The 12,758-nt window shown below is 36.0% G+C and overlaps 3 protein-coding genes across 4 annotated transcripts in view; 1 reads left to right on the top strand and 2 right to left on the bottom strand.

Moving 5' to 3' along the window:
* Positions 1 to 598: 598 nt before the first annotated feature.
* Positions 599 to 6,313, bottom strand: LOC139936672 (membrane-associated progesterone receptor component 1-like). The gene is made up of 3 exons (XM_071931540.1): positions 5,728 to 6,313; positions 3,474 to 3,629; positions 599 to 2,550 (listed from the first exon to the last, which is right to left on the bottom strand). The coding sequence occupies exons 1-3, from the start codon at positions 5,999 to 6,001 to the stop codon at positions 2,450 to 2,452; spliced, it is 531 nt and encodes a 176-aa protein (XP_071787641.1). The 5' UTR covers positions 6,002 to 6,313; the 3' UTR covers positions 599 to 2,449.
* An 878-nt stretch (positions 6,314 to 7,191) lies between these two features.
* The window catches only part of LOC139936656 (uncharacterized), a 37,964-nt gene continuing 32,397 nt past the window's right edge, over positions 7,192 to 12,758 (top strand). Inside the window, exons 1-5 of one of the 2 annotated variants that reach the window (XM_071931514.1) lie at positions 7,192 to 7,350; positions 7,780 to 7,940; positions 8,509 to 8,676; positions 11,932 to 12,083; positions 12,545 to 12,653. In XM_071931514.1, the coding sequence (XP_071787615.1) occupies positions 7,796 to 7,940; positions 8,509 to 8,676; positions 11,932 to 12,083; positions 12,545 to 12,653 (574 nt within the window). In that variant the 5' untranslated portion in view covers positions 7,192 to 7,350; positions 7,780 to 7,795. Of the gene's footprint in view, positions 7,351 to 7,779; positions 7,941 to 8,508; positions 8,677 to 10,839; positions 10,981 to 11,931; positions 12,084 to 12,544; positions 12,654 to 12,758 lie in introns of those variants that run through there. The other variant, XM_071931515.1, reaches the window with a different exon arrangement.
* Positions 8,673 to 10,599, bottom strand: LOC139936668 (RWD domain-containing protein 2B-like). Its single transcript, XM_071931537.1, has 2 exons — positions 10,284 to 10,599; positions 8,673 to 9,399 (listed from the first exon to the last, which is right to left on the bottom strand). The coding sequence occupies exons 1-2, from the start codon at positions 10,488 to 10,490 to the stop codon at positions 8,689 to 8,691; spliced, it is 918 nt and encodes a 305-aa protein (XP_071787638.1). The 5' UTR covers positions 10,491 to 10,599; the 3' UTR covers positions 8,673 to 8,688.

Genomic DNA, 12,758 nt, shown 5'->3' with positions numbered 1-12,758 from the left:
ACATAGTAAACATTCTTGTTATTCCAGATGGAAATTCCCCAAACTTTACAAAATCTTGAACTTGTTTTCAGATATGATTAACCAGTGAACAAAAATTAACTTGAATACTTTATACTGATAAAACATGCCTCGACTTGCTTTGGTTTATTTAACACGGATTTTGATACAAATGATTTTAGACAGAAATGGCGTTGTTAGATTAAACTTGGGTCGTTTCTGACAATGGGTTTAGTATTTCTGAAACATTTTGTAGACAATAAAAATCACATTACAAAAACTGGGCAAAATAATGATATAGTAAATCTCCACAGAACTTGCTATGCAGTTCAATCAATTGTCAACATTTAGATACAAGCTAATTACAAAGCACTGCTTTTAACAATCTAGTTTAGTTAATAATCCAGCTCCAGCTCCAGCAACAGAACAGTCTAGAGCCCTGCATTGATTCACTGCAAAAGTTGTAATTTCCAAATAAAACTATTTAAAAACAGCCTTAATTTTTACTTTTCTTCAACAAAAGCTTTCTGACCTCATTTGATAGCACGAACCATGACTATTCTGCGTCATCACAATCTTACCAATCCTAAACACACGGCAACAACTTTGAAATCTTTTCACAATTCAAAGGTACCCATTACTAAAATAATCAAGACACTGACCCTTCAAATATAGAAAGTATGTATCCATACTATCAAATATATAACCTGGGTACATTAATGCAACGTCAACTAAGCAGTCAGAGCGATAACGTAGTAGGACACAGAGGATTATTGTGGAACATTTCACAAACATACATCAAATGCAGGTTGCACATAGTTCTTCTGAATTCATCCAGTTTTGTAAGCTCAACGCTAGCCAAATATATAATGTCATTTACAAAACCCTTTATTAATTAATCAGATATTTACAGGTCTCTAATAACAAGTTTCAATTCGAACTAAATGCAATATACATTGATTGTTAACTGTTAATCATTTTATGCATAAGCTGCTACAATGTACACGACTTATAGTGATGCCACCAAGAGGTCAAACTTATAACATTTTCATACAATCTTAATTAATGATCTCTCTGCATCGATGCCAGCCTCCTCCTTTCATTATCAACCCTAAGATCTCGGTGAGTATAGTACCCTTCCCCCATGATACTTAGAAATCTTTGACGCAAGCTTCTACTCTAATGTACAGAGTCGCATTCTTCCATGTCAGGGTCAGGGATCATTTGTAATAAACAGAACTCATGCCATAGAGATTGTAAGGATGATAGGATTCTTCGGAATGTAAAACTGAGTGAGTCAATTAAAAAAGACGCTTCAGCTTTTGAGAAATGTCCAACACCTGCAAGTTGGCAAGTTGACAACTACCAAAGATGTCCAGTGTTTTGAATTTTACCCCAAAACAATTGTTGCACGATGTGATGGGATCCGTGTCCTTTGTACATTCTCTGGGCAAATGGCACTAGTTTTGCCTTTAGTGCCATTTGCCCCCTTATAGGCCTACAAAACTCCATGGACCCCATCCCACCACAGCGGGCAACAACTGTATACTGTACAATGGCAGATATTCTCTTGCCTCTACAGCGCTGTCCAATTGACACAATCTAACAGTTACAGTTTTTATTAATTGATTGTTAACAAAGGGAACAAACATGAAAGGGCTAAGCGGGGCTTGCAATACCCACTGGACCACTGGTCAGGCTTGTAAAGCAGGGCTCAAGATAACCACTGCTCATAGGCTCATCATTTTAGCCGTAACCCTACAACCAAACAAGTGCAGCAGTCTAGTGCTTCTCCCATCTCATACTTTGAAGGATTACTGAAAAAATGCAAAAGCTTTTCAATCTGAATATTCAGGTTCAGTAATTGTTCAACTGTAGACATGTGGTCCAGTGGAAAATCTTCTAAAATATCAAGCCCTTGTTAAGTAAATATTAGAGTCATGCGAAAATAAGACTTGGGATGATTCAGAAATGTTAAAAGTAATAAAAAGCCCCTAAGAATCTTTGAACTCTCCATTACACATGATCCAAATGGAACTTGCTTCAGTCCCCCCCCCAAAAAAAAAGTACCCTTATAAAAAATCCTTACACAGTTATGTTCAGCTTTGTAGGATTTCCAGATTGATTAAAAACACCATAAAGCCATGTTTGTACTAGTACCAGTATTTAATACTGATGTACCAGCACAGATGTATGGAGGCATGATATGCAGTCATGCAATGTACATTTCTTGTGAACTTTTAAGCAGGTGGTTGGATTGTGTTTCAATGAGTATCAGGCACTCTGACTGGCCGTCAAACCATAGAGACATGTATGTTTCGACTCCTGACTTTTAAGTCAGAAAATGCATTCAAAAATGGGTCAAAGTAATGGATGGACGTAGAGTATAAATCCCGCCATTGATGACAGCTTGTCATATTATACAGTTGGATGGGCTATTCTTACATCCTGCCTAGTTGTCCTTCTTCTCACTGTCCGTAGCAGATTCTTCGTCTGAATACTCTGTGGGTTCATCTCCTGGTTTCAATAACTTCCCAACAAAGTCATATTTTTCTGATGAATAAAATACAGAAAAGAGTTAATGATTCAAAGTCATAGTTTGTGATCTTTGTGGATTGGTAGTGAGAATCATTAAAGCATATGACCAAATACTGGAATCTAATTCAACCTTATCTTTCTCATTTACATATTTAATCTTTACTACTCATGATAACAATTTTTGACAAATTTCCCCATTGTTGAACAAGTGAGAAAATCCAATCAACACTTCTTAGCCCAGTTCGCTTTAAGATAAACAAAAATAGTTTTCCCATTACCCTTGCAGGAATTATTTCCAGTCCAAGAGCACATTTTTGCATGTTTCATCAATGAAACTCAGTATGTATGTTACAGACATATTTTAATGGCTTGTATTTTATAACGGTCATGTTTCTGAGGCACAGTCTGAGCATTTGAAAGTGGTTATGTAACAACTGATCATTCACCCATACAAGCTCAGCAGACCAGCATCGTGGAGAGATGGCTTGTCTTTGAAAGAAACATGTCTTTGATTAAGGCATTGGGCATAAATCCATAAAAAGTTTACTGCTGGCAGTGCATTGACCCCATGGACTCTTATGAAATAGTTGCTAGTGTACACACAATTTACTGGAACAGGGGTGGATTTCACAAAGGTAGTCTTAACTTAGGACTAGTCCTAGGCAATGCTAAGAGATAGGACCAGTCCTAAGTTAGGATGAGTTACTGGTCCTAACTTAGGACCAGTCCTATCTCTTAGCATTGCTTAGGACTAGTCCTAAGTTAGGACTACCTTTGTGAAATCGACCCCAGTGTCTATAACCATGGAGGGAGAAAATAACGTAGCCACATGTCGCAACACACACAGAAACAGGGCACTGACAAAGGTTATTTACTGATAGGAATGGATTAAACAGACAAAAAAGTGATTAATGACTCAACTACACACTAATACGCACCCATGAATTGCATTTCCCATTCTCGTACACCATCGAGTGACTCTTTATCTAGGTCGGCAAGATCATCGTATTCATCTTTGAAAGAATCCTTCTCCAATGAGAATGTTGCTAAGGCTCGGGATGCATCATGGCCAGCAAAAACACCATATGGACCACCTACAGCAGAAAATGGAATCACATTAAATAGGCAGTAGGCACTATACAAAAATACTGTTTAATAATTATAATAGATGTTAAATTTGCATCGGGGATAAAGAATATTAATTTTTTTTTTTTTTTTTTTACCCATACACCGATGTGTGTTAGCACTGTATACTCAGTACTTTCCTGAGTCCCGTGGAAAAATATCACAGGCATGTTACTCGGGTGGGATTCGAACCCACGACCCTTGCAATTCTAGAGCAATGTCTGTTTAATAATTGTAATGTTTCAGAAAGGACTTCTTATTGTGAGGCACTTTAACAATTATGGCATCAGAATTTCAAAGTTCTGGTTTCTGAACATTATCCTTTATTGGTAATGTTATTGTGGTAAGCGGAATTTCGTTTGTGCTTAGCTAATTTTTGTGTTTAAGCAGCTCTGTTAAATTGGGCACAGACTGTTGTACATTAAACTTGCCTGCCCATATGACCATTATGCATTCAAACAGTGAACAGCAGTGGCAAACAAACTTGAATGGCAGTCATTAACATTAAAATTAAATATCACTCCACTTATTCCCTATGGCACATCACACAGGAATATAGTTACATCATGTACCAGCATTATTACAACCTCATATCTGGGGGTATTTCTATTATTGTACTACAAGGCGGTGGAAATGATCAACAGTGTAATGATCAATGGGATTACATCACTCATGTTCACCTCAACTACGTACTGCCTCTTTGTAGCAAATCGTGTGATTTATTCGACAAATCAAATTCACAAGCTAGTAACAGAGATAACAAGCAAAATGTGAAATTGACAACCTGGATTTGTCCAGTTTTAAATTCCAACCTACATGTTCCTAATGAGTAATCATTGAGAACAGAATTCATTTTATGTTAATAACTGGTCATATTAATAATTTGTTAATGCAGTCTGAGTACATGTATGTCTGACATGTTGCAATAATAAAATGCAATATGCAGTTTGAGAGCTTTGTGTTTCTTTGTTGAAACTCTTTTAAGCCAATATTTACACAACTTTGTCAAGGATTTGTACATTGAACTACTAATCTGAAATCCACACAAAGTGCAGATAAAAATTTAAATATAAGGGCAAGTTTCTGGTTAATGTTATGTAAGCCTTGGAAGTAAGTAAATTTGACTGTGTACATATTGTGTTAACCTTGAAGCTAAAACGTATGGTAATTTTAAGGCCATGATGAGAAGAAAGTAAAATGCCAAACAAAACCGTGTCAAAGTAATACAAAAAATACGCTTTTCAATTTGGGTATGCAAGTTTTGATTTTCTTTACACATCAAACCAATCTGTCCTACACATGTCCTTACGATATTCTCCAAGAGAATCACAACCATGCAAGTTTTGAGCGCAAACAAACTCTGACAATTACAAACACTATTTTAAGTACATGATGTATATACCCGTGTCAATCATCTCATGATATAACCTGTTTAAAAGAAATTGTTAGTGTTACAGTATTGTTTGTACTGTAGGCAAACTGAAGGGGAAAATGTGTATAGTAAAAACTAAAATAGTATACAATCAATAGGCCCACATAAACATACTTTAATTCAGTTGCAATCATCGTAACCCTCAATCATCCATGCCATCTCCTCCCAACAGCGACGCGGGAGGATGATCGATTATTCTACTGCAACTACCATTACAATTCAGGCATTATTTATTAGACTTGTATCTAAGTTTTAATAAAGCAAGCTTTATAATTATTATCAATAAAACAATCAGTGAGTGTGACTCATTGGCCTGGCTGGGTGCATTAGGTTTATATTTCTACCTCCAATCCTAGGCATACACCATTTCTAAGAGAATGTATTTGTTGTTATAAACATGAATCATGATGATCAAATCATTCATTTACAATTTTTGTCAATTGACACCGAATTGCAAAAAAAAGTTTTTTTTGTGTACAATCATTCATGTAATTGTAAACTGGTTGACCGATACGTTGACCGATACTCAAGTAAGTAAAGTAGTCCACTAGGATACGTCCACTAATTGGTACAAGCAATGGGACCCCAAGCAAGCATCTAGTCATTAGCCATGATATATTTTTGGTTTACTTTACCTGGTCCGTAAAATCTCTTTCCTCGGGTGACATCAAAAACTTTGCCATTCACTGCAACAAGAACTCGTTTATCTTCACCCAAACCGTCATACTGTTTGAGATCTTGTAGCGTGAAATCTTTCTTTTTCATACGTGCGAGTGTCGGTTCTCTCGGTGGGTCAGGTTTTCTTCTACTTCCTGCGAATATTTTATAAACCAAAAACCCACATACAGATAGTAATGCGAGGTTTATTGGGTTAAAAAACAGCTCTTTCAGAAGTTCCTCGACCGCCATATTTGTTCTCTTCTGCAATAGTCGGGCACCTTTGCAAAATCTCAAAGTACCAAGTGATAATCCCCAATTAATTCGTTCGGGGTACCACACCACAAGTATGACGTTACAGTTTCGCGCGTTATTCAACGACCTTCATCATGCACAAAGGACGCAAAATCAGAGACTTGCTACCTTTATTTGTTTATTTTGTTCATCAACGATCATTTATTTTTGTTTGTTTCAAATACTTTCAGAATTAAACAAGCAACTCATCTACACAAAAGTGGAAAAAAATCTACATTTATGTAGCTTAACAAACACAAACCAATGAGAAAACTCGTCGCCCGTTTTTACGCAGCAGGCGAACCTGTAGACTCGGTTTCTAGTCTGTGATCCTGGTTTTGGGTGGTAGTCAATCAGTATTTTTTCGGAACAGCGCCCTCTTGTTGGTCAACCTTTGAGCAGAAACTACAGATTGCTGGATGCAAAACAAATAACAACGTGATCTCAGACTTATAATTAAGTCTAATATTACGCGAAAAGTCTGCTCTTAGCTGACTCTCTGGCTGGAAGTACCGACTTAGAATATTTGTAACTGTCGCTAATTCAAAAGTTCTGGCTAAGCATATTTTGTATGATTTTTACATTCACCCGGATATAAATAACCGAGTGCAAGGTGCAACTCCATCTCGGCGTTTGGGTGACATATTATTGATTTTTTGTTTCAAAGTTCTTTATCCGGGTCTTGTTATTTTCTGATGCCCAAGTTAGATGATACTAGAGCGACTAAAGTAAAATTGTTGTTTTATTTTCTGCAGTATAACTGGCAAAGTTTGGTACTTCTTCCATTTTCATAATAAGCCAAAAGTTTTGGAGAACAATGGCCAACATTTTCAACAATAGTTATACATGGTTGAACCATGCAAGGAAAACAACTAAATAATTGCGTTAAAAGTTTTCTAGGCCAGCTGGCAAAAAAAAAATCTGGCGCGCAAAATTACCTCCGACAATTATTCACGGGCTTAATCTTCCCCGCAAAGAAAATGTTTTGTTAAATCCCGAGAGCAAGCAGCGATCTCAATGCACCGAGAATTCCCTGTACCTCCCCCCCCCCCCCCCCCCATACCACCAAATCTGGAATGCTAGGAATGCTGATCAATTACACCTTTATTTCACGGAAGAAAGAGCAGACAGAAGAAAAAGGAACGGCAGCCACAGACAGAAGCAAACGAGCTACTACAATCAGGGCGTTATTAGAGATCGTGGCACAGGAGCTAACAGTAGTCATCTGTTTTACGTCCAGAGAACATGTTTAGTTTCTAGATCCTATCGTGTTCCTTTTCGTTTCTACAGATCCACCATCGGGAAGAGTAAGTTCTTAGATATTTACTTACGATGTTAAACAGGTTGGTTGGTTGAACTAACCAGTTTAATTTGTTTAAACCTCTGACAAATTGAAAGTGCCTTATTTCTGCATAATGGCAGTTCCTCACTTTGACTGAATGAACCCAAAACTGACTTTCAAGATTTCAATCATACATTACCATTTTGCTACTTTATTTATAACAATGATTTGTTCATAAACAAATATAAGTTCATCTGATAGATCGTAAATAGTTACTGCATTTCATGAATTCTTAAACCTGAACTCTGTTAAATTAACTCTCTACATTTGTCACGTGTTTTTTATTTTATTTTTATTTATTCAACAATGATTTGTTATTCAAAATAAGTTCATCTGATAGATCATCAATAGTTATTGCATTTCATGAATTCTTTACAATTTGTCATTTTGATAGATTTTCTGCACCCACAATGAAGCCCCCATCTATAACCCTGATAATCTTGCTTGGTATTTCTGCTTTGCCTGGAACAAGAGGAGTTTTTTCAGCTGCAACTCAACCTCATCACAGAGGTGTACCTGTCAGACAACCTTCACTTATGGATAACATCCGCAAAGGTTTCTCAACTTTATCTTTAATTAGTCTATAAATCTGACAACCTCATATCTGTTTATTTTGGTTTACATAGATTAACTGTTTTCCCTCCATCCTCTCTGCTTATTATCTTGCTTAGCTATATGTAATATTTTGGGGAAGAGTATGCAAAAAATGTTGACTTGAATTGGATTGGATATAGGCTTGAGTGTTATGCTGCATCACAACACCCATTTTTCAATCACAATGACTAAAACATAATCTTTTGGCTGGTTTATCAAAAAGAAAGAAAACACATTTTTTGTTCTGAAAAGTATTCTTATTCTGAATAGGTTCTGGGCAGGAGCAAAAATTTATCTCTAGAATGTTATCTGTTTTGAAAGTAAAGTCAATTGTTATGATAATACATTACAATATAAAAACGACAGCATATTTTTGTTCTTTACTAAGACCTATTCCCAGCCAAACCAAAGTAGATAATTTGTAATTGTTTTAGTAAGTTCAGTTGATATCATAATACAAATTCTATCATTTATAACAATTTCTAGAATTACACAAAATAAAAAGTATATTTTCCTTTTCTTCACTAAGACCTATTCCCAGCTGCAACCAAAGTTGATGTTATGGAAAAAACACAACAAATTATTGATCAGATGCTGCAGCAGAAACTTCAGAGAACAAAAGAAATGTACAAATTGGAAGAGACACCATCTCGAAAAAGAAGATCTATTTCTTCCAGCTTGAGTGAGGCATATATTGGTGAGTATAAACTTAGTTTGTCTTTGATGAAACTTTGCCATCAACACCAAGTAATATCTTAAACACTGATCCACATTCATGCTGCTCAAGAAACTGAAAAAATAGTCCAAGATCCATGTGATAATCTCTTCCACCTCGAACTGAAAAAGCTTTTTCATCAAATCCATTGAAAAGTTTAAGTACTTTTAATTGTCCTTTCTCATCTCGAAGAGGAAAATCTTCACGATGTTTGCAAGAAATCTTTTTCCAGGTCATCTTTCGAAGGAGACTCCAGAACTCTTCCGCATAGCATTTTTCACCCTCAATACAAATGATGCCTGGCTTACCCGGAAGGCAAAATCCAGTAACAGGAAACTCTGAACCCCAGTCTAAAATAAGTCGTCTCTTAATCTTGCTGTAGATGTGATGACTATGAATCCAAAGTCTTGTAAATGTGTCTTCTTCTTTTGTACGCTTTGGGGTTGTGGTATGAGGAAGGTTATTGTCTTCACATGAAGATGGTGAAACAGTTGCCACATATTTACAGAAGTTGTCTTGAATCCACTGAACAGCCTCCCCGATGACTAACTCTCCACGATCAAGACTCAATATATGCTCTGCCAAGTCATCATTCAACCTTTTCTGTTCTTGACGTGAAAATGGAGGAGCATCTGATCGGACTAATACTTCTGGGGTATCCTTTGGATAGGTCTGAGGAAGTTCGCAAATTACTTGAACATTACACTGTAGAACAAAACATACATTAACAGTTATTATTATTGTTTTCTCAATGTCCTGCCCTGGTCCATGAAACAAAATAATAGTAAAAGAACATAGGCTTGTGGGCACAAGGGGTGTCAGAACGTAAAGCAGTCACATCTTTTAGTTCCTTTTACTAAACAAATCCTCGGGAGTCACAATCAGAAAAAGAAAATGGTGGAGAAAACTGTTAGTGACAGTGTTATTAATTCAAACAGAATGTTTTGATTTCAATATAATTTTGAGGGATGAAATCCAACCCCAAAACGACTGCAGTAGGGATTCCAAAGTTGAATGTGTCAGTTGGTAAGCTTAGGCCACTGAGCTATGCAACAACTGTTGAAAATCCCTGCAATTTGGGTTCCTCAATAGTACTACAGTACATGCTAATGTCATGCCTAACAATAACATCAACAACAATAATAACTGAGAATAGCTTTCTCCAGAAGACGATCAGAGCTTACTGATCAAAACGTTGAGTTGAAACCAACGGTTCTTTTCAGAACCACCCCAACTCATTAGAGATAGTCATTACATGGTATCATATTTCCACCATGCAAAGTTTCAAATCCTACTTAATAATAACTGAACTAGGTTAGGATGACCATATATCATTTGGGTGTGAAAAATCGCTCTATAAAAATTGAATATTTGTTGTAAATATTATTTTTATTAAAATTATAAATAGAACAATAAAATTAGAAAAGTTAGAACTAAAATAAAACTCTGTAATTGTAAGGGTAATGTAATTGTTATTTATTTAATTCAAAAGAAATTAAATGTCGGCTACCAACCAAGTCCCCAAGAAAAACTATCTCATCATTCTCTGTCACTTGTCAAATCTTTTTTATTTAACATTCGATACTGACCTCTGGTGTGTCAATCTTAATTTTAATTGTGAAGGTTATCTGTGGCAATAAAGCAACTTCACATTGATGTTCACTGTCCTCGCCGTCCACGATACGGCGTGCTTCAGAAATGGCACTCGGATCGTCAACACAAAACTCGTCCGGAAACATACTTTGCAACATATCAACCTCAGATATTTGAAGCTCGATCATCTCTTTTGAATTCATTTTAACCAAAGGAAAGATGTTTTAATGCTGTCCGACTACAGCCACCCCTGTAATACACGTTTTTTACTTCTTGTTTTGAAACCGAATTCATGCCACATGGGCGCCGCCATTTTCTTTTCTGGATTTCTGGATGCACCCTGCTCACTAAGAATAAAATATGTTTTTTTAATTCGTTTAAAAAAGTAATTATTTGTTTCATTTGTTTGACTAAATTTTATAAATAACATTCATTTTTAGTATTTTAAAGATATTAAAGATATAAGTATTAAAATTATATTCAAACTAAAACTGCACACTTACAAATCTGCGATCTTCCATTTACGTCTGCGCATGCTCATGGCGCTGATGCGCAGAGCTAAGAGAGTGTGCCGTGTTTGTCGTCTGCTGTTTTTAGTGTTTTTGTCTCTGTTTTTAACTTGAAAACATCGTTTCTTTACGAATTAATGTGTTACTATAATAATATTAACCATGGAGGAAGGAAATACATCAGGTAATCATTGTCATCAGTCATCTGCTGTTTTAACCTATCTATGTTATTGTTATGTGCAGTTTTAAAAATGTTCTATTAATTAATTTTTTTAGAAAGTACTAAGTAGGCCGTCAGTGATGAGTGACCGTCGTACGTAGGATAGGATAGGAACACTGAACATGCTGAACTGAATGAAGATAAAAAAGAAACTCGAGCGAGCTAGCTAGCTAGCTAGGGAATAGTTTACGATTATGAATGATTGATGATTTTTGTCTCTGTCAGTGTCAGTCAGTGTCACTGACACTGTCACCACTCACTGTGTGTGACTGTCACTGTCAGTGTCACTTCAGTTCAGTTCATTATTGCAATTTAATTAGCATGTTGACCAATCAATGCAATAAGGTTTATCGCGATTCAGAAACACAATGCATTGTGGGAAGGAATGGTGGGCGTTTTCTATGCAGTTTCAACGATTCACGCACGCAACGCCTATACCTTTGTGTGCGTTCAACAGCGCCCTCTCTTGATATTTTGCTATTCGCGATAAACCTTATTGCAAGGCTTTTTGGAAATGTCACTGAATTTCTGAAGTAATCAAAATGTTGGAGAAATAGTCTGAAAAATGCTGACATTTTACCAACTACCAAGGACAAGGTTTATCGCGAATCAGAACTGCAATGCATTATGGGTAGGCAGATGGGGCATTTGCTATCGCGGTGTATGTTGTCAACCACAATGGCCTATATCTTTGTGTGGGTTCAACAGCGCCCTCTCTTGATTTTTTGCTATTTGCGATAAACCTTATTTTTTATGAGCTTGTATTGTTGTTAGTTCCTGTTGTTACACATAATGTATAACAAAAAATAACAATTTCCCCAATTTTTCGATATGAAAAAATGAACAATCATATTTATGTTATTAATTATTATGTAATTAATATTATGTTATATATTTATTTCCATTTATTTTCAGAGTACTATCAGTTAATTGATGTAGAGGACTTAGATCATCTGACGATTCCTGATTGTATCGACATCGCTTACTTCACTCATAATGATCATCATTACATAGTAGCAGCCTCGGTTAACTCAATTCACGAACAGACATTCCTTTACCATTATCATGTAAGTAGTGTTGCGATAATTGTAATCTACAAGGTTGCCTTCTCTAGTATTCCCATTCATAAATGCAAATTTGTTTTAAAAAGCCTAAATTCATGTATGAAAAACTGTAGAACTCGTTTGCAGGTTCCATTTCGCAAGATTTCAAATTGCATGCAACGCACAACAATTGCTTAATAGTTGCTCAAAAGCTAAATAGATTTGACAGTGAGTATCGGTATGTATTGATTGCTTTAGGCATAAATTAGTAAACTAGTGTGCCAACACATGAATGGCTATTGAGTGCCAAACCTTTTGACAGCTCTAGTTAGGTCTTAATCAGCTATTTAGCTTTTTAAAACCAGTTGAAACGGTTGTGTGATTACCTTTCAACCAACATGACTGTCTAAACTAACTAGGGTATATCATTCTACCTCCATGGGTATCTATTGAAAGAATACCCTTTGATATCTCTTTACCAACAGAATGAAGAAGCTAATTTATTGCAGACTCTGGACACAGCGGATGTACAAGACTTGACAATCTTCCAAATAGAAGAGAAAACTATTCTGATTGTTATGGAGAGCAACTCAGGTATAAAGATCTTGATGTGATGGATCTGTATCCATTTCCTGCATTCGTCATATCCTCGGAGAGTAGAAAGGATTGTTTAATAAACTGTTAATAAACTAAAATATC

This window comes from Asterias amurensis, chromosome 4, assembly GCF_032118995.1.
Source record: "Asterias amurensis chromosome 4, ASM3211899v1".
Classification (NCBI taxonomy): domain Eukaryota; kingdom Metazoa; phylum Echinodermata; class Asteroidea; order Forcipulatida; family Asteriidae; genus Asterias; species Asterias amurensis.
This window is presented reverse-complemented; position numbering and strand designations above follow the sequence as displayed.